At 39.3% G+C, this 22,263-nt stretch overlaps 1 protein-coding gene across 11 annotated transcripts in view; it reads right to left on the minus strand.

Moving 5' to 3' along the window:
• The window catches only part of OSBPL9 (oxysterol binding protein like 9), a 177,604-nt gene that overhangs the window by 94,314 nt on the left and 61,027 nt on the right, over window positions 1-22,263 (minus strand). For 8 of the 11 annotated variants that reach the window (XM_059064077.2, XM_059064059.2, XM_059064067.2 and 5 more), the window contains one exon: window positions 21,280-21,358. The exons of the other annotated variants lie outside the window; for them this stretch is intronic. In XM_059064077.2, coding sequence (XP_058920060.1) covers window positions 21,280-21,358 — 79 coding nt within the window. The remainder of the gene's footprint in view (window positions 1-21,279; window positions 21,359-22,263) is intronic. 11 annotated transcript variants of the gene reach the window in all.

The raw sequence follows: 22,263 nt of genomic DNA on the forward strand, positions 1-22,263 counted from the left end.
TAGAAAATATTTCTATCGGCGTTTCTCCTATTAAACCCAGAGCTCCCTGACTAGCAGGGAATCAGCTTTCTATCCCTGGTATCGTGCTCTGTATGTGGCATTTTCAAAAACCTAATTTGGGTTACCTCTAGCCCAAACCATTGGCTAGAAAAAGGAGAAAAGGGAATCCCAGAAACAGCAGCAGCATGATCATCAGTAACTTCATAAAATAAAAAATAATAATAGCAACAGCTACTATTTTTTGAGCCCTGCTATTTACCAGGCATCATGCTGAGTATTTATATGCATTTTCTCTAATAGTATCAATACAACAAGTCTGGAGGTCGGTATTGCCATCCTTGTTTTACTGGTGAGCCCCTGCTCCACATTTAGGCTTCCTAGGTGGGTAAGGCTTCCTCTGCAAAGGAGGAATAAATATTGGAAGACATATTGGCCTGTTTTCCTCAACAACTGGAGCATGCTCCCTCAGCCGACATATTAAGAGAGAACCCTGTAGTCAAAAACTCTGGAGTAAAGTTAAACAGGGTACAGGTCAATACCTGTTTGACTCCCTGCCTTTAAATCCATACAAGGGGACTTCCCTGGTGGCACAGTGGTTAAAAATCCGCCTGCCAATGCATAGGACATGGGTTTGAACCCTGGCCCGGGAGGATCCCACATGCCACGGAGCAACCGAGCCTGTGGGTCACAACTGCTGAGCGTGCGCTCTAGAGGCCGTGAGCTACAACTACTGAAGCCTGTGCACGTACAGCCCGTGCTCTGCAACAAGAGAAGCCACTGCAATGAGTAGCCCCTGCTCATCGCAACTAGAGAAAGCCCACATGCAGTAACGAAGACCCAATGCAGCCAAAAGTAAATAAATAAAATAGATAGATTAAAAAAATATCCATACAGGGAACATTCCTGAGCCTTTCTTCAGCCAGTCATCCAAGCCTCCCTCACACCTGGTGAAAGACTGTTCACCTCACACTTCATGCCATGACTCACACCAGTCTATTCTGACCAATGTCCCGGTTCCCTTGCTTCAGCTGGGCCCCTGCCAGTGACAAGTAGCAACTTGGATACATACTGAGCACAGGAGAAACTGTGACAACCTGATAGCAGGAAAACCCTAACTACTGTCAGAGTAGGAAGCATACTGTACTGTTTAGAAGAAGAGAAAACAGCAGTGAAGCTAGAGCTGCAAAGAGGCTAAGGCATGGTGAAAAGAGAAGTCTGTGTGGCTAAGAGTAAGAAAGGAAGAAAGTCATGAAGAAACAGTGCTGCGTAATGAAGGTGGCATGGGCTTGAATTCTGGCTCAGCCACCTCGCATATGTGTTACCTTGGATAAAAACTTCTCCAAGCCTCAGTTTCCTTATGTACAAAATGGGAATAAAAATACCTATCTTATAAACGTGTGTGGGGGTGCACACGAGGATTACAGTGCCTAGCATCACATTAACTGCACTTAGTGTCTGCTTCCTCTCTACCCCACTCCCTTCTTTTATTTATCAGAGGTTCACTTCTAGAATATAATCACCTCCAGAAAAGATTTCCAGTCATTCTCTCCAAGATAAAAAAAAAAAAAAATCCCACTAACACCTACCCGCACTTGGCTTAAATGACCCATATACAAAGGCTCAGCTCAAATTTCTTTTATGTGATCCCCTAATTCCACCCACTAGGCAGTCCCACCCAAAGCAGATATCCCCATTAAAGCCAGCAACCCAGCAAAGATGCAGCTTCTTTACAGTTTATCTGAATTCGAATTCTTTTTTCTGGGGTATTAGTCGAAACTGTCTTAGGGTCCTCCAAATTTAATACTCAGAAAATGCAATGATGAGTGACTTCCCTGTTGGCACAGTGGTTAAGAATCTGCCTGCCAATGCAGGGGACACAGGTTCGATCCCTGGTCCAGGAAGATCCCACATGCTGAGGAGCAACTAAGTCCGTGCGCCACAACTACTGAGCCTGCGCTCTAGAGCCCACATGCCACAACTACTGAGCCTGTGCGCCTAGAGCCCGTGCTCTGCAACAAGAGAAGCCACAGCAATGAGAAGCATGTGCATCATCACAATGAAGAGTAGCCACCACTCGCCACAACTAGAGAAAACCTGTGCGCAGCAACGAAGACCCAACACAGCCAAAAATAAATTAATTTAAAAAAAAAAAAAGAAAATGCAATGATGAAACACAACTTGAATTTATATGCTGAACCAATGTTACATGTGGAGTACACTGATTAAGGCATCATGATCACGAGAATGAATGTTCATAAACTGCAAGTATAGTTAATAAAGGAGGTTGAAAGGCCAAAGATGACCCTGGCAGAAGTGAGTATTTTCTTAGAGAATTCACCAGCTAGTTATCTATCTTAAAGTAAAACCAAGGGTGAATGCAGTCTAGGCACGACTAAAAGATAGCACTTTAACTCATGGATATTTAACCTGGGGTCAGAAACTACCTGAAAGTGTGCAACCAGGAAGCCTCCTCTAGAATAATTATTTTTAAAATGTGAGACCCTTAAGGATAGGCACTTACCTTGCTCACTACTTTACACCCAGGAACTAGTCTAGTACCTGATATACAATAAGTACACAAACACTTGTTGATAATAAAAATGAATGAATGAATGAATAAAAAGAAAGAATGGATGAAATAAATTGAATACTGGTATTTTCCCAAAGTACCTAGGGGCTGCCTAGGGCAGGGTTCTAGGCCCTCAACCCTCTGACTTCAAGCAGAGCAACTGTACTTTTTTCCGTCTCACATTTGGGCTTCTAAATAAGGTTGCATATGTAAAATGCTTTTATTAAAAGTTTGAAAAACATGGAAAATCTAACTATCATTGTAATTCCCTTCCCTGAACTGCTATTATAAGTGCATATAATTTAATGCTTCAATGTCCCCTAAGTCAGTGAGTCCCCAAGTTTTTCTGAGGTATAAGATTACATTTTAGGGCTTCCCTGGTGGCGCAGTGGTTGAGAATCCGCCTGCCGATGCAGGGGACACGGGTTCGTGCCCTGGTCCGGGAAGATCCCACGTGCCGCGGAGCAACTAAGCCCGTGAGCCATGGCCTCTAGGCCTGCGCGTCCGGAGCCTGTGCTCCGCAACGGGAGAGGCCACAGCAGTGAGAGGCCCGCATACCGCAAAAAAAAAAAAAAAAAAAAAAAAAAGATTACATTTTACATAAGCAGTACTTGCCTATTCAACCTTCATATAACCTGTACTTTCTTGTACACTGACTCCTCAGAGAAAAGTCTGAATTTTCTATTATCAAGCAACAAGCGGACATTTTGTGCCAACACATGATGAAAAGCCTGCCAGGCAACAATTTAGTTCTTCTAGTATCACCATCTCCATTGGAAGAGCAGTGCTCATGTAACTATTTTAATGTACTTTGCATTCTATTCTACCACTCTTTTAATTAGTAGAAAAACAGAAAAATTAAAGTGCCAATAGGAGTGACAATTAACATAAATTTTATAAACATAATAAAATTGAGAAATAATTAGGCATGCTGAAAGCAGTAAATCTTTATCATCAACAGGACACTCCTTAGACTTTGGCCCCTAAGACTTTAGTCCATTGCCTATTCGTTCATTTTTAATGGAAAGGTATAAAATGTACAACTATATCTTAAGAATTAATATTATGTCTAAAAGGCAAGGTATCACTAAGGACTTCGCAGTATGTCATAAGAATACATCCCCCTTATACCCTGTAAGTCTTTATTCAACTCAGTTTACTTCCATCCATATTTTCAGTTACATATTATATACTAAAGTAGGGAAATGCTTTTCTTTATATATCTACATTTACTCTTCACAATAATACCTACCAGCAATGGGTTCCAACTTGGGTAAAAAGATTACTTAACAACATATATCAGCAATTTTAGATAGTATGGCTAATGAATGAGTCTAAGACTATTCCCTATTCCCTTTCAAAAAGAAGCGTATAAGAAAAGCATGAGCACACCAACAACAAAAACATGGACAAAAGAATGAGTGAGGCAGGATTACATTTCAAGATGGCGGAGGACTAAGACATGGAGATCACCTTCCTCCCCACAAATACATCAAATATACAACTACATGTGGAACAACTGCTACAGAACACCTACTGAACTCTGGCAGAAGACCTCAGACTTCCCAAAAGGCAAGAAACACCCCACATACCTGGGTAGGGCAAAAGAAAAAAGAAAAAACACAGACAAAAGAATAGGGACAGGACCTGCACCTCTGGGAAGGAGCTGTGAAGGAGGGAAAGTTTCCACACACTAGGAAGCCCCTTCAATGGCAGAGATGGGGGGGTGGTCGGGGGTGAAGCTTTGGAGCCACGGAGGAGAGAGCAGCAACAGGGGTGCAGAGGTCAAAGCAGAGAGATTCCCGCACAGAGGATCACTGCCGACCAGCACTCACCAGCCTGAGAAGCTTGTCTGCTCACCCACAGGGGTGGCTGGGGACTGGGAGCTGAGGCTCGGGCTTCGGAGGTCAGACCCCAGGGAGAGGGCTGGGGTTGGCTGCATGAACACAGCCTGAAGGGGGCTAATGTGCCACAGCTAGCCAGGAGGGAGTCTGGGAAAAAGTCTGGACCTGCCTAAGAGTCAAGAGACCATTGTTTTGGGGTGGCGAGGAGAAGAGATTCAGAACACCACCTAAACGAGCATCAGAGACAGGTGTGAACCCCGAGTATCAGCATGGACACCAGAGACAGGCATGAATGCTAAGGCTGCTACTGCAGCCACCAAGAAGCCTGTGTACAAGCCACCAAGAATCACTATCCACACCTTCCCTCCCAGGAGCCTGTGCAGCCCACCACTGCCAGGGTCCCGGGATGCAGGGACAACTTCCCTGGGAGAACACACGGCACGCCCCAGGCTGTTGCAATGTCACACCAGCCTCTACTGCTGCAAGGTTGCCCCACATTCCATACCCCTCCCTCCCCCTTGCATGAGTGAGCCAGAGCCCCCTAATCAGCCACTACTTTAACCCCCTCCTGTCCAGGGGAAGAAGAGACGCCAGAGGGTGTGCTACATGCAGAGGCAGGGCCAAATCCAAGGCTGAACCCCATCCAAGGCTGAACCCCAGGAGCTGTGCAAACAAAGAAGAGAAAGGGAAATTTCTCTGTGCAGCCTCAGGATCAGCAGATTAAATCTCCAAAATCAACCTGATGTACCCTGCATCTGTGGAATACCTGAATAGACAATGAGTCGTCCCAAAATTGAGGCAGTGAACTTTGGGAACAACTGTAGACTTGGGTTTGCTGTATGTGACTGACTAGTTTCTGCTTTTTCTATTTATCTTAGTATAGTTTTTAGTGCTTGTTATCATTGGTGGATTTTACTGGTTTCACTGCTTTCTTCTTTTTATTACTTTTTTATTTCTTAATTTTAACAATACTACTTTTATTTTTATTTTAATAACTTTATTTTATTTTATTTATTTCTTTTGTTTGTTTTTTCTTCTCCCATTTCTTCTGAGCCATGTGGCTGACAGGGTCTTGGTGCTCCAGCGGGGTATCAGACCTAAGCATCTGAGGTGGGAGAGCCGAGTTCGGGACATTGGTCCACCATAGACCTCCTGGCTCCATGTACTATCAAATGGCAAAAGCTCTCCCAGAGATCTCCATCTCAACACTAAGACCCAGCACCACTCAAAGGCCAGAAAGCTACAGTGCTGGACACCCCATGCCAAACAACTAGCAAGACAGGAACACAACCCCACCCATTAGCAGAGAGGCTGCCTAAAATCATAATAAGTTCACAGACACCCCAAAGCACACCACTGGACACAGTCCTGCCCACCAGAAAGACAAGATCCAGCCTCATCCACCAGAACACAGGCACCGGTCCCCTCCACCAAGAAACCTACACAACACACTAAACCAACCTTACCTACTGGGGGCAGACACCAAAAACAATGGGAACTATGTACCTGCAGCCTTCAAAAAAGAGACCCTAAACCCAGTAAGTTAAGCAAAATGAGAAGACAGAGAAATATGCAGCAGATGAAGAAGCAAAGTAAAAACCCACCAGACCAAACAAATGGAGAGGAAACAGGAAGTCTACCTGAAAAAGAATTCAGAGTAATGACAGTAAAGATGATCCAAAAATCTTGGAAATAGAATGGAAAAAATACAAGAAACATTTAACAAGGACCTAGAACTAAAGAGCAAACAAACAATGATGAACCACACAATAAATGAAACTAAAAATTCTCTAGAAGGAATCAATAGCAGAATAACTGAGGCAGAAGAATGGATAAGTGACCTGGAAGATAAAATAGTGGAAGTAACTACCACAGAGCAGAATAAAGAAAAAAGAATGAAAAGAATTGAGGACAGTCTCAGAGACCTCTGGGACACGATTAAATGCACTAACATTCAAATGATAGGGGTCCTAGAAGAAGAAGAGAAAAAGAAAGGGACTGAGAAAATATTTGAAGAGATTATAGGTGAAAACTTCCCTACTATGGGAAAGGAAATAGTCACTCAAGTCCAGAAAGTGCAGAGAGGGGAGATTTATCCATACAGGATAAATCCAAGGAGAAACAGGTGAAGACACATATTAATCAAACTATCAAAAATTAAAGACAAAGAAAAAATATTGAAAGCAGCAGGGAAAAGGAACAAATAACATACGAGGGAATCCCCATAAGGTTAATACTGATCTTTCAGTAGAAACTCTGCAAGCCAGAAGGGAGTGGCAGGACATATTTAAAGTGATGAAAGGGAAAAACTCACAACCAAGATTACTCTACCCAGCAAGAATCTCATTCAGATTCAACAGAGAAATTAAAATCTTTACAGACAAGCAAAAGCTAAGAGAATTCAGCACCACCAAACCAGCTTTACAACAAACGCTAAAGGAACTTCTCTAGGCAGGAAACACAACAGAAGGAAAAGACCTACAAAAACAGACCCAAAACAATTAAGAAAATGGTCATAGAAACATACATATTGATAATTACCTTGAATGTAAATGGATTAAATGCTCCAACCAAAAGACATAGACTGGCTGAATGGATACAAAAATAAGACCTGTATATATGCTGTCTACAAGAGACCCACTTCAGACCTAGAGACACATACAGACTGAAAGTGAGTGGATGGAAAAAGATATCCCATGCAAATGGAAATCAAAAGAAAGCTGGAGTAGCAATTATCATATCAGATAAAATAGACTTTAAAATAAAGACTATTACAAGAGACAAAGAAGAACACTACATAATGGTCAAGGGATCAATCCAAGAATAAAATATAAAAATTATAAATATTTATGCACCCAACATAGGAGCACCACATTACATATAAGGCAAATGTTATCAGCCATAAAAGGGGAAATCAACAGTAACACAATCATAGTAGGGGTCTTTAACACCCCACTTTCACCAATGGACAGATCATCCAAAATGAAAATAAATAAGGAAACACAAGCTTTAAATGATACATTAAATAAGATAGACTTAATTGATATTTATAAGACATTCCATCCAAAAACAACAGAATACACTTTCTTCTCATGTGCTCATGGAACATTCTCCAGGATAGATCATATCCTGGGTAATAAATCAAGACTTGGTAAATTTAAGAGAACTGAAATCATATCAAGTATCTTTTCCAACCACAACTCTATGAGACTAGATATCAATTACAGGAAAAAAACTGTAAAAAATACAAACACATGGAGGCTAAACAATATGCCACAAAATAACCTAGAGATCACTGAAGAAATCAAAGAGGAAATCAAAAAATACCTAAAAACAAATGACAATGAAAACACGACCACCCAAAACCTAAGGATGCAGCAAAAGCAGTTCTAAGAGGGAAGTTTATAGCAATACAATCCTAGCTCAAGAAACAAGAAACATCTCAAATAAACAACCTAACCTTACATCTAAAGCAATCAGAGAAAGAAGAACAGAAAAACCCCAAAGTTAGCAGAGGAAAGAAATCATAAAGATCGGATCAAAAATAAACGAAAAAGAAATGAAGGAAACAAAAGCAAAGATCAATAATACTAAAAGGTGGTTCTTTGAGAAGATAAACAAAATTGATAAACCATTAGTCAGACTCATCAAGAAAAAAAGGGAGAAGACTCAAATCAATAGAATTGGAAGTGAAAAAGGAGAAGTAACAACTGACACTGCAGAAATACAAAGGATCATGAGAGATTACTACAAGCAACTATATGCCATTAAAATGGACAACCTGGAAGAAATGGACAAATTCTTAAAAGCACAACCTTCCGAGACTGAACCAGGAAGAAACAGAAATATAATAGACCAATCAAAAGCACTGAAATTGAGACTTGATTAAAAATCTTCCAACAAACAAAAGCCCAGGACCAGATGGCTTCACAGGTGAATTCTATCAAACATTTAGAGAAGAGCTAACACCTATCCTTCTCAAACTCTTCCAAAATATAGCAGAGGGAGGAATACTCCCAAACTCATTCTACAAGGCCACCATCACCCTGATACCAAAATCAGACAAAGATGTCACAAAGAAAGAAAACCACAGGCCAATATTACTGATGAACATAGATGCAAAAATCCTCAACAAAATACTAGCAAACAGAAACCAATAGCACGTTAAAAGGATCACATCCATGATCAAGTGGGGTTTATCACAGGAATGCAAGGATTCTTCAATATATGCAAATCAATCAATGTGATACACCATATTAACAAATTGAAGGAGGAAAACCATATGATCATCTCAATAGATGCAGAAAAAGCTTTTGACAAAATTCAACACCCATTTATGATAAAAACTCTCCAGAAAGTAGGCATAGAGGGAACTTACCTCAACATCATAAAGGCCATACATGACAAACCCACAGCCAACATCGTATTCAATGGTGAAAAACTGAAACCACTTCCTCTAGGATCAGGAACAAGACAAGGTTGTCCACTCTCACCAATATTATTCAACATAGTTTTGGAAGTTTTAGCCACAGCAATCAGAGAGGGAAAAGAAACAAAAGGAATCCAAATCGGAGAAGAAGAAGTAAAGCTGTCACTGTTTGCAGATGACATGATAGTATACATAAAGAATCCTAAAGATGCTACCAGAAAACTACTAGAGCTAATCAATGAATTTGGTAAAGTAGCAGAAATGCACAGAAATCTCTTGCATTCCTATACACTAATGATGAAAAAAACTGAAAGAGAAATTAAGGAAACACTCCCATTTACCACTGCAACAAAAAGAATAAAATACCTAGGAATAAAGCTACCTAAGGAGACAAAAGATCTGTATGCAGAAAACTATAAGACAATGATGAAAGAAATTAAAGATGATACAAACAGATGGACAGATATACCATGTTGTTGGACTGGAAGAATCAACATTGTGAAAATGACGATACTACCCAAAGCAATTTACAGAGTCAATGCAATCCCTATCAAACTACCAATGGCATTTCTCACAGAACTAGAAAAAAAATTTCACAATTTGTATGGAACACAAAAGACCCCGAATAGGCAAAGCAATCTTGAGAAAGAAAATCAGAGCTGGAGGAATCAGGCTCCCAGACTTCATTCTATAAAGATACTGTAATCAAGAAAGTATGGTACTAGCACAAAAACAGAAATATAGATCAACGGAACAAGATCGAAAGCCCAGAGATAAACCCACACACATATGGTCACCTTATTTTTGATTAAGGAGGCAAGAATATACAATGGAGAAAAGACAGCCTCTTGAATAATTGGTGCTGGGAAAACTGGACAGCTACATGTAAAAGAATGAAATTAGAACACTCCCTAACACCATACACAAAAATAAACTCAAAATGGATTAAAGACCTAAGTGTAAGGCCAGACACTATCAAACTCTTAGAGGAAAACATAGGCAGAACTCTCTATGACATAAATCACAGAAGATCCTTTTTGACCCACCTCCTAGAGAAATGGAAATAAAAACAAAAATAAACAAATAGGACCTAATGAAACTTAAAAGCATTTGCACAGCAAAGGAAACCATAAACAAGGTGAAAAGACAACCCTCAGAATGGGAGAAAATATTTGCAAATGAAGCAACTGACAAAGAATTAATCTCCAAAATTTACAAGCAGCCCATGCAGCTCAATATCAAAAAAACAAACTACCCGATCCAAAAATGTGCAGAAGACCTAAATAGACATTTTTGCAAAGAAGATATACAGATTGCCAACAAACACATGAAAGTATGCTCAACATCACTAATCACTAGAGAAATGCAAATCAGAACTACAATAAGGTATCATCTCACACCAGTCAGAAGGGCCATCATCAAAAAATCTACAAACAATAAATGATGGAGAGGGTGTGCAAAAAAGGGAACCCTCTTGCACTGTTGCTAGGATGTAAATTGATACCACCACTATGGAGAACAGTATGGAGGTTCCTTAAAAAAATAAAAATAGAACTACCATACGACCGAGCAAACCCACTACTGGGCATATACCCTGAGAAAACCATAATTCAAAAAGAGTCATGTGGGCTTCCCTGGTGGCGCAGTGGTTGAGAATCCGCCTGCCGATGCAGGGGACACGGGTTCGTGCCCTGGTCCGGGAAGATCCCACATGCTGCGGAGCAACTAAGCCAGTGAGCCATGGCCGCTAGGCCTGCGCGTCCGGAGCCTGTGCTCCGCAACGGGAGAGGCCACAACAGTGAGAGGCCCGCATACCGGGAAAAAAAAAAAAAAAAGAGTCATGTACCACAATGTTCATTGAAGCTCTATTTACAATAGCCAGGACATCAAATCAACCTAAGTGTCCATCAACAGATGAATGGATAAAGAAGATATGGCACATATATACAATGGAATGTTACTCAGCCATAAAAAGAAATGAAATTGAGTTATTTGTAGTGAGATGGATGGACCTAGAGTCTGTCATACAGAGTGAAGTAAGTCAGAAAGAGAGAAACAAATACTGTATGCTAACACATATATATGGAATCTTAAAAAAAAAATGGTTCTGAAGAACCTAGTGGCAGGACAGGAATAAAGATGCAGACGTAGAGAATGGACTTGAGGGCATGGGGAGGGGGAAGGGTAAGCTGGAATGAAGTGAGAGAGTGCCATGGACATATACACACTACTAAATGTAAAATAGACAGCTAGTGGGAAGCAGCCACATAGCACAGGGAGATCAGCTCAGTGCTTTGTGACCACCTAGAGGGTTGGAATAGGTAGGGTGGGAAGGAGACGCAAGAGGAAGGAGATATGGGGATATATGTATATGTATAGCTGATTCACTTTGTTATAAAGCAGAAATTAACATACCATTGTGAAGCAATTATACTCCAATAAAGATGTTAAAAAAATTTTTTAATTAAAAAATTTTTTAAAAAGAAATGAAGGAAACTATAGCCAAGATCAGTAAAACTAAAAGCTGGTTCTTTGAGAAGATAAACAAAATTGATAAACCATTAGCCAGATTAATCAAAAAAAAAAGGGAGAAGACTGAAATCAAGAGAATTAGAAATGTAAATGGAGAAGTAACTGGTTCAGTCTCAGGTTGTGCTTTTCTAAGAAGTAACAACTGTCACTGCAGAAATACAACAGATTCTTAGAAAAGATTTTCTAAGAATCCTTTCTAAATACAAATGATTCCTGCAAGAGGGAGGGGATATGGGGATATATGTATACGTATAGCTGATTCACTTTGTTATACAGCAGAAACTGATAGACCATTGTAAAGCAATTATACTCCAATAAAGATGTTACAAAAATAATAATGTAAAGAATAAATGAATGGAAAGTAGAAAAAAAAACTTAACTGCAATTAAAATAAGTGAACTGAAAAAGAAAAGAAAAAAAAAGAATGAGCGATTCACCAAATAAGAAATAAACACATTAAAAATATTCTTGAGAAGAGGACACTGGGTTGGCATTCTTCTAAAATTGTAATGCTAAATGCTGATGAAGGGTTTGATGAAGAAGAGGGGAGTACAAATTGACAATCTCCCTTGAAAGCTATAGGGGAAGCCTTTTTCAGGAATATTAAAAATATTTATGGGGCTTCCCTGGTGGCACAGTGGTTGAGAGTCCGCCTGCTGATGCAGGGGACATGGGTTTGTGCCCTGGTCCAGGAAGATCCCACATGCCGTGGAGCGGCTGGGCCCATGAGCCATGGCCGCTGAGCCTGCGCATCTGGAGCCTGTGCTCCACAATGGGAGAGCCCACAACAGTGACAGGCCCACGTACCGCAAAAAAAAAAAAAAAAAAAATTATGTCTTTTGTTCTGACAAATCTTTTATGAATCTATCTGTCCTAAGCTAAACAGAGATTTGGTTGAAGATTTATATACGAGGATGTTCAACACAGTATTATTTAACATAGAGAAAAACCTGTATAATATAGATTAATGGTTTAGTATGATTATTCATAAAATGGTATAACACATAACTATTAAAAATCATATTTTCTTAGAACATTCAGTGTCATGTGGAAATGTTCATGATATAATATTTAAAATTGAAAGTATGGAAATTTATTTACACAGAATGACTCAATTTTGTAAAATTCACACACAAACACACACACTCACAAACAACTGAAATATCAGAAGGAAATCCACAAGCATGTTACTAATAATTATCTTTGGGTTGTAGGATTATGGGTGATTATTAGTATCACCTTTATACTACTCTATATTTTCCCAATTTCTACAGTGAGCAGTTATTAATTTTACTACTTAGAAATTATAACAAAGGGGACTTCCCTGGTGGCACAGCCGTTAAGAATCCGCCTGGCAATGCAGGGGACACAAGTTCAATCCCTGGTCCGGGAAGATCTCACATGCTGTGGAGCAACAAAGCCCGTGAGCCACAACTACTGAGCCTGCGCTCTAAAGCCTGAGAGCCACAACTACTGAGCCCACACGCCACAACTACTGAAGCCCGCATGCCTATAGCCCATGCTCCTCAACAAGACAAGCCACCGCAATGAGAAGCCCGCACACCACAGCGAAGAGTAGCCCCCACTCGCTGCAACTAGAGAAAGCCTGCACGCAGTGATGAGGACCCAATGCAGCCAAAAATATAAATAAATAAATAATAAGGAAGTTATAAAAAGGAAATGGTGGGATAAAACGTAAATAACTAACAGAAAATAAAATTATATAGCCACTCTAATCCTGACTACTCAGTAAGCCAAACAGTCCACAATTGGTTAAATTTGGATAAATTATAATTTCAAATATTCAAGGAGGATCCTGAGCAGAAAGCAAATTAAGAAGAAGAAAGGTACACCAGCTGAGGTCCAATCCTCCTACAATAACACAACAAACTCCCAATACATGAATTCAGTAGCATTTCCCTACTTAACGCCTACTGAAATTATAACACCCAATTAGAGAATTAGTTATAGCTGACTTACTCCCTTACAGAAAGTCTGTAAATGATTATTTTGTTTTGAGGAGGGGTTATCACATAAAAATAAAAAACGCAAAACTGCAGATGGAAATTTTTAAGTCAGTAGTCAACAGAAGATAATGGAATCTGTTTACTTCTGCCTGCAACCACAAGTTAGTCTAATGATGTACTGTCTCTTCTTCAAAATGATTAATGTTGAATTAAACACTTTCCTTCACAACTGGGCTGGTTTGTAGTAATACTGCATTTGCATAAATGAGTGAGCTCTAAAGGACTGAGTTGAAAAGGTCAGCTATCAGCCCAACCACAGATGACTTCCGCTAAGACTTACACAGTTCCTAAAGGTTCTTCTAAGTTAAACATTTTTTTATTGTCTAAAACTGTTGTATTTTCTTACACAACTTCTATTGCTTTAAAAGTATACCCAAATAAATTTGCAAACAAATTTCATATTGAAATCATTTTGGAGAACACACTGATTAAAAGATGTCTTCATTAAAGTCCTTTGAAAGTAAAGGATTATTTTATGAAGAACTAATCATAGACATATCCCTAATTTTCATCTTTAAAAAATTCAGATTTTTTCACATACCAGGATTATTTACGGCAAGACACCCCTTCTGTGTAGGTTAGGACATAGTAAAAGATGACCTAAGATCCAGGCCAGGATCCTTGTCACTCTGTGTCTCACTTCTCCCATATATAAATTGGGGATACTTCCATCTAATGTATAAGGTTATGAGAGTAAAGTGGAATAACAATGTGATACCACTGGATCCAGATCAATGATTGTCAAACTTTAGTGTGTGTCAAATCACTAGAGAGGGATCATTCCCAGAGTTTCTGAACACAGTGCCTAGTTTATAAGACAGTGGTAATAGTAGTTGTTACCACCACTATTGCTACTATTTCTACTAAGCAATGGAACATGTAGAACATTAACATCAGAAAATTTTTTAATTGCATTAAACTGCACTGTAATTTAAAGTTCTTTATAGTTTACATTAATTCCTTTTCTGACAAAATTATAAAAGTTAATTATAAACTAGTTGACAAATTTCTATAGTACCTTTTTTGCAGCAGTTAAGAGAATGGCTCTAGAGCACAACTGTTTGTGTTGTGCGCTCAAAAATTCCAGTTTTGTAATATACCACGTGTCTGTGGCCCCCAGTTTCCTTATCTATAAAATAAAAACAATAATAGTACCTACTTCATAAGGTTGTGAGAACTGAATGGCTTAACCTACATAAACCTCTGAATAGTGCCTGGCATAAAATAAACATTTGATAAATGTAGCTATCATTATTATTATTATTACTATTATTCCAATATACTATCAGTAACATTATAAATATAGATATATATTTATATATATATTAAAGCATTAAATAGGCTTAATTTTATTTGAAGGTAAAATTCAAATAACTGGGTATTTTTCTAATTATTAGTATGAACTACAGACTATTTAGTCTTTTATTAGGTTGAGACATATGAACTGCTGAAATGTAACTACTTTTGATTGATAAAAACAGTACCTACTTTCATATGGCTGAAGCTAGTAGCTTTCACCCCAACCTCTCTGATCATTCCTTTGAGCCTGTTGATGGTTCTACTCTAGTGCACTCCAAGGTTTGGTTTTCAGGTCTCTTTTCACTCAGATCTCCCAGGGGCTTCATACCCACTACTACTACAATTTTAACCACAGACTGAAAATCCAGAGGTTTTATCTAGCTCATAGATACATTTTGTTGGCCTACATAATTGTTTTTTAAAACCTGAGATTTAACACTCACATATTCAAATTCTCACGCACAAAATAATCTGGATTTCTGGCTTCTCTTGAATAACTGGATGATCTAGCAACACTGGACAAGCATTACCAAAAGCCTACAACTGTCTGGAATTAAGTAGCAACTACCACTTCAAATAGGGCATGAGCTCTCTAAATTGCTAGTCTTGGGCTTCCCTGGTGGTGCAGTGGTTGAGAATCCGCCTGCCGATGCAGGGGTCACGGGTTCGTGCCCCGGTCCGGGAAGATCCCACATGCCGTGGAGCGGCTGGGCCCGTGAGCCATGGCCGCTGAGCCTGCGCGTCCGGAGCCTGTGCTCCGCAACGGGAGAGGCCACAACAGTGAGAGGCCCGCGTACCACAAAAAAAAAAAAAGAAATAAATTGCTAGTCTTCCGTCAGCTTTACTCTTCACTCATTTACTTATCTGCCTAGCCCTGAGGCATTCAATTTTTCAAATTTTAATTCTATCTTCCAGCAATATGTTGATAACCACTAATCTCCATCTCCAGCCCAGACTCAGATCCAACTGGCATCACCGTCAATACCTGTGAGTCTCACAGACACCTCAAATATAAGTCCCTCACCACCTCTGTTTTAGATTCTCTATTTCAGACATTGACAACATCCAAACAAAACAGTAAGCCAAGCCTTACTGACATGTTTACTACTCTCATTTTCTCATCTCCCATTTCCAAGCAATCAACAGTTCCTAAAGATTTATCAATACTTCCTAAAAATCTCAAGTCTGTTTTCCTCTTCTCCTTCCCCATTACCAATGATTTAATCCACTCAGGGCCTTAACAATCAAGGCTATTTATCTAGAGCCCCTGTCTTACTCCATCTCCTCTCTGCTTAAAACTCTGCTTCATTGGCTCCTCACAGACTCAGGATAAAAATAAACCCTTTTCATATTAGATGTAGGCCTCTGACTATCTTTACAGCCTAATCTCCTGCCCACTGTTCTAAAGGTACCAAACATTCATAGTTCTCTGAACATACCCGGTAGCATCATATTTCCATACCTTTGTACATGCTACAACAACCCATCTGCCTGGTAAATTTCTGTTCAATCTTCACAACTCTACCAGTTAGAGGAGGTAAGGAAGGAGAGGTAGGAGACAGAGCCTGGTGACAGGGGACTTTTAGTTTTTATATTATATAATTCTGAACAACTCAAAATTTTTAGAACTAGTATAATTTTAAATTTTGATTATTTTAAAAAGAATTACTCGGTAACAAGAAAAACTCTGCTCTTCTGTGCAGCATTGAGTGATTGTCTCTTCTGCCTCTCCATTATTTCAGTGTCCTATACATATTTCTACTACTACAGCATATTTCATACTACATTATATACTTCTTTACAAGCTCCTTAACTTCCTGGCTCATGTCTTATTAACCTGTATACCCTCAGTTCTGAGCACTGGAAGTTACACATACTATACATACATTGAATGTTTGAACTCAACAGCCAGTCTAATTAATACCAAGACTGCTTTCCACACAATGTCTCGCCAAGAAGCCAAATGCAAAAGACTTTGGCTGACTGATAGGAAAGTGATCATTTTTTGCTATTGCTCAAAACGAAAGAGCCGGTTTATAAAGATGAATTGGCAACTATTTTCTTTTTAATCTCTGAAAAATGACAGAATGAAGCTGTAGTTTTCAAACCTTTTTACAGCTCTAACATGCTAGGATTATAATTTCAATTATTACCTAAAGGGGAAAAAATAGAGTATTTCTTTTTCAAAACTAAAGTTAATTTAAATTAACTTTGTTTAAAGAATTTTATGGCATCTCTTTAAAACTGGAGATATTCTGAAATATCAAGTTACCAGAACTGGGAATCATTAGAATGAAAAATTATCTGTTGTTTCAGGAAAGTTTGTTCTCTTCATGGCACCAGTCCTCTCAATTATTAACAGATGATGTTTCAGGATACAGGACATGTAGGTCAGTTAGAGATTCAAACCATAGTGGAAATGAAGGTGGTGGGTAATAGCCTGCCTACATATATTTCCATACATTTGACTTTCTTTCTTGTTACTATGGACGAACTGTCCATGCTCTCAGCCAAAGGTAATGCCCCACCTGTGTTTTAGCCCCATCCTGTCTTGCCTTCTCAAGGATACTGATCCAATAATTCTCCCCTTTCTCTCTTGCATCATCAATTTTTCCCTCTCTACTGAATCACTACCAACAGCATAAAAACATGCTATTATTGCTCTTATCTTTAAAAAAAAGATATCTCATCTTTATCTCATTTCCCTTCTCCAGCTACTACTGTATTTCTCACCTTCCCTTTACAGCACAACTTGAAAGCACTGTCTATACTCTCATCTTTAAGTTGCTCTTCTCAAGGTTACCAATAGACTCTTAATTGTTAAATTCTGCGATCATTTCTCAGCCCTCAACCTTCTTGATCAGGAGCATTTGACACAGTTGCTGATGCCTCTCACCTCCTAGAAACACTTTCTATCTTGACTTCCCGGGAACCACATTGACCTGGTTTTTCCTCCTCCTTTTTGGTTGCTTCTTTTCAATCCCTTTTGCTAGTTCCACCTCATCTCTGTGTCTTCCAAATAAATGTTGGAGTGCTCCAGAGTTCATTACTTGGACCTCTTCTCTTTTCTCTCTACACTTATTCCCAAATTCTCATGGCTTTAAAAACCACCTATATGTCAATGACTTCCAAATTTATTTCTTCGGCCTGAACTTTTCTCCAGAATCTCACACTTCAACTGCCTACTTGACATCTCCATTTGGATGTCTGATAGGCATCTAGAACTTGATTATAAGTATGTCCAAGGCTAAGTTCCTGATGCCCACCTGCTGCTCCCAAACTAGTTCCTCCTGCAATCTTCCCCACCTCAGTTAATGGCAACTCCATTCTTGTTGCTCAAGACAAAAATATGGTGTCATCCTATACTACTGTCTTCCTCTCACATGCTACAGTTCAACCTTCAAAAAAATATAATATCTAACAACAGACTACTACTTAGCAATATAAAAGGAAGTACCAATATACGCAACAAGATGGATGAATGTTAAAAACATTATACTGAGCTAAAATAAAGCCAGACAAAAGAGAATACATACCGTATGATTCCATTTATGTGAAACTCTCCAAAAAAAAAAAATCTAATCTTTAATGATAGATCAGCAGTTGTCTGGAGCCAGAGGCTGGGAGTGGAGACTGACTGAAAGAATAAAAGAATCTTTTGGGTGATAGAAATGTTCTACATCTTGATTATGGTAGCAGTTATATGAGCAAGTAAATTTGTCAATATTCATTGAACTTTATGGAGTGTACATTTTATTGTATGTTAATTGCAGCTCAATAAAGTTGATTACACACACAGGCAGAATTCGACCACTTCTCACTACCTCACTACCCCGACTGCTACCATGTGGGAGCCACCATCATCTCTCTTCTGGATTACTATAGCCTCCTAACTAGTTTCCCTACTTCTGTTCCTGCCTCCTGCATTTTATTCTCAAAACAGTGGCCAGCGTTGATACTGTTTAAAAATCACATCATGTCACTCCTCTGTTCAAAACCCTCTAATATGGCTTCTTATCTCAGTAAAATTCAATGTCCTTATTGTGCCATATAAGGCCTCCCACGATGTTATCTCTTAGATCTCATCTCCCACTACCCTCCCCCATGGTTATCTGCACTCCAACCAGAACTGCCCTCCTTGCAGTTCTTCAAATATGGCAGGCACACCCTTTTGCACTTACTGTTTCCTTTGCCTGGAATGATTTACTCTTCATCATCACCCACAACAAAGCCATATGGCTTGTTCCCTTACTTCTTTCAGGTCTTTCCCTGGCCATCTAAAATTTCCAACCACCCCCCTACAAACACACACACACACACACACACACACACACACACACCCTCACTTCTATTTCATTTCCTCCTTTCCTGCTTTTTTTTTCTCCCCAAGGCTTAGCACTGTCTATTTACTTATATTTTACCAACTTATCTTGTTTATTGGCTTCCTCCTCTACCAGGCTGGATGCCCCAAGAGGGGAATTTTATGTTCACTACTGTATCCCCAGAACTTAGAATAATGTCTAAAATAGATGTTGAATAAATGATGAATGTATCTGAACAAATTCTAGCTTTCCCTTTAAGAGCTGACAGTAAGCAGAATTTGTTTTATAGATCCATCAATTGACACTTCACTTGCTTTCAAAAATTCTGTTATATTAAACTTTAAAAAGTCAACACATTTACACACATGCTAATGTGAATCATCTAAACTTGCTTTCAGTTCTAATCAAGAGTATAAGAAATATCAGACATCGAAAACTTTTATCAGATTTTCAGCTATTTTCTTATAAGCAAGGACCTATGAATGTGAAATAACTCATTACTGCCAAGAATATAGAGAAAGAATATTATCAAGTTCTTTTCAAAAGCCAGATAATCTCATGTTGCCTGAGACTCCCATAACTATTATAGTAGAAAAGTATCCATTTAAAAAATACATATAACACTTCATTCATCCTTGTCATTTAAATGATTCATTAAAGGAATTGCTTGTTTTATAAGGAAGCCACATAAATATGGAAGTGTTAAAGGGGAGGTCAGTTTAACATAAATAATTTAAATCAGAGAAGGTAGAGGTGTCTTTGCTCTAGGGGCCTGGGTCTCTTCTCCTTTAAACAGGCAAACAATACAGCTTCTGGAAGTCCAAAGATGTCTCCTTAGTAACTGCAGAGGAGATAATTCCATACTGCAGCCTTCACCTGCATCTAGCAGCTATTACTTGAAACACATTAAAGTATTCAACTTCATTCAAGTAAAGAGTTCCAGAGTGTGGGCATTATCTGCTTTCATTTATAAGCAGCATTATATATTTAACCTAAAAATAAAGGCCATGGGCTTTCAAAATAAGATTTTTAATGTTTTATGAAGAAAATTTCAGGAGGACATCATTAGCATATAGCAGTCTGAGTAAAGAATATGACCAAACATAATAAATACTTTAAGAATGCTTTTTCCTAAAAGCATTAGAGATATCACGAGTGAGTACACTGGTTTGTCTTTATTATATATAAGCTGGATCTTTCATTTCTATGTGCCAGTTTCTTAAACAAGACAATGAAATAAAATAACTTCAATATACTATCCTAGTATAGAAGGACAACAGCTGTCAGAACATCTTGTATAACATATCTGGTCACTATTAGACTTCATAACCAAAACATTTGTAAGCTACAAATTTACTATTTCTTTATCTTGGTATGCCTAGCATCTGTCACAGTGTATTGTCACTTGTAGTTCAAAGAAAGTGCAAATATTCTCAATTTTTAAGTTTCTTGGACTGACTGCTTTAAACATAAAATAGAGGTTACTCTGGATAGGCAAAATAGCAAGAACATTAGTAACAAAGCTAACAGGCACTCCTAATAGATGAGAGGTACATTAGGACAGGATCATTAAAATTGACTTTTATTTGCTGGTTTAGAGTTTTCAAAGCAAGATGAAATGAGAATGATCATCTAGTACCTTACCCTTTCTACCGGTGAGCCATAGCATGCAATGCCGAAACATAGCAGTGGCAGATGGCATTTGGTGTTATGAACTATAAAAAGGATAACAGCAGAGAAATGATGGCTGGCAGACAAGACGCAGAAATGCAGATGAAATGAATGCAAACTTGTACTTCTTGAAGCAAAGCAAAACCTTTAAGCCAAAGGCTGCTTACTAGCTTCAATTTAATTTATATTTTGAGTTTTACACGGACAAACTGCAGCCCTCACAATCAGTCTTTGGACTTTTCATGCAGAAGCAGAGCCACACTCCTCGATAAAGACCAGCAACCTTCTGCAAACACAAGCCAGCAGCAGCAACCCATCACTCTCTCCCTTCACTGATTTTCATCGTTTCAATTTTTAATTTTCAATTGCAGCCAGATCCACGGTCATTTCAAATAGATCTGTATCCACTGCAGATAAGATTAAATCCCTGCCTAACCTGCAGTACCACTTCATCCAGGACGTTCCTGTGCACTCGTTCATGCAGGATCAGTTGCAAAACCATTCAAGTCACCCAGCAAACAACCCAAAAGAGAAGGAAAGAAGCAGCTGGGACTATGAAGAGAAAGAATCTTTTCTTTCAGCTCACCCTGGAAATGGAAGGTTTTCTGATCAACAGTTATTGTGAAGGTGCTGTCGTCCTCATCGTCTATACCAATCACAGCTCCCTGTGAAACAAAGAGCAAAATCCCAATAAGGCAAACAATGACATCAGCAATATTCACTACTGCTACAGCCCTGTAATGCTCAGTGCACCGACGACACTGGAAGCAGGCTAGACACAGAAAAGGGGAATCTGAGACTCTAGCTTTGCTTAAGGAGGAAGAGCTAAATGAGCGGATGGCAGGGCACTGTAGTACTCTGCAAGGGTACTTTCTACCCTTGCTTAAGGGGTATGGATATGGTGGAGGAGGAAGGGATTAACATAGAAGCTGAGTCTAGAATCTGTTTAAGAGCCAGACACTGATCCTTTCGGAGCTTTAGATTGCTCTCTAAAAGGGGAGTCACCGGGTTGTTCTGAAGCTCAGAGAACACAAGTGCTCTTCATCAGGCTGCTTCTGTGTTATATTTGTTAGTTCAGAAATGCCAGGCAGGGCTTCCCTGGTGGCGCAGTGGTTGAGAATCCGCCTGCCGATGCAGGAGACACGGGTTCATGCCCTGGTCCGGGAAGATCCCACATGCCGCGGAGCAACTAAGCCCGTGAGCCATGGCCGCTGAGCCTGTGCGTCCGGAGCCTGCGCTCCGCAACGGAAGAGGCCACAACAGTGAGAGGCCCGCATACCGCAAAAAAAAAAAAAAAAAAAAAGAAATGCCAGGCAACACTTGCTTCAAAACACTGTCCCAGTGGCTTCTTCAAGGTATGCTCTCAAAACCACCTGTCCATGGCTCTGCTACTGCACTTCCACATTATACTGTGATTATCTATGTCTGCCTTCTCCCACTGAACTGCTACAAGATCTTAGAAGTCAAGGACTACTTTATTTATTTTGATACATGGCACTCAAGTACACACTCAGTATATGTTTTCTAAATAAAAGCATGAACAACTCTCCAAAAGAGGGGGGGGCTAAGG

This window comes from Kogia breviceps, chromosome 1 (genome assembly GCF_026419965.1).
Source record: "Kogia breviceps isolate mKogBre1 chromosome 1, mKogBre1 haplotype 1, whole genome shotgun sequence".
NCBI classification, from domain to species: Eukaryota; Metazoa; Chordata; class Mammalia; order Artiodactyla; family Physeteridae; genus Kogia; species Kogia breviceps.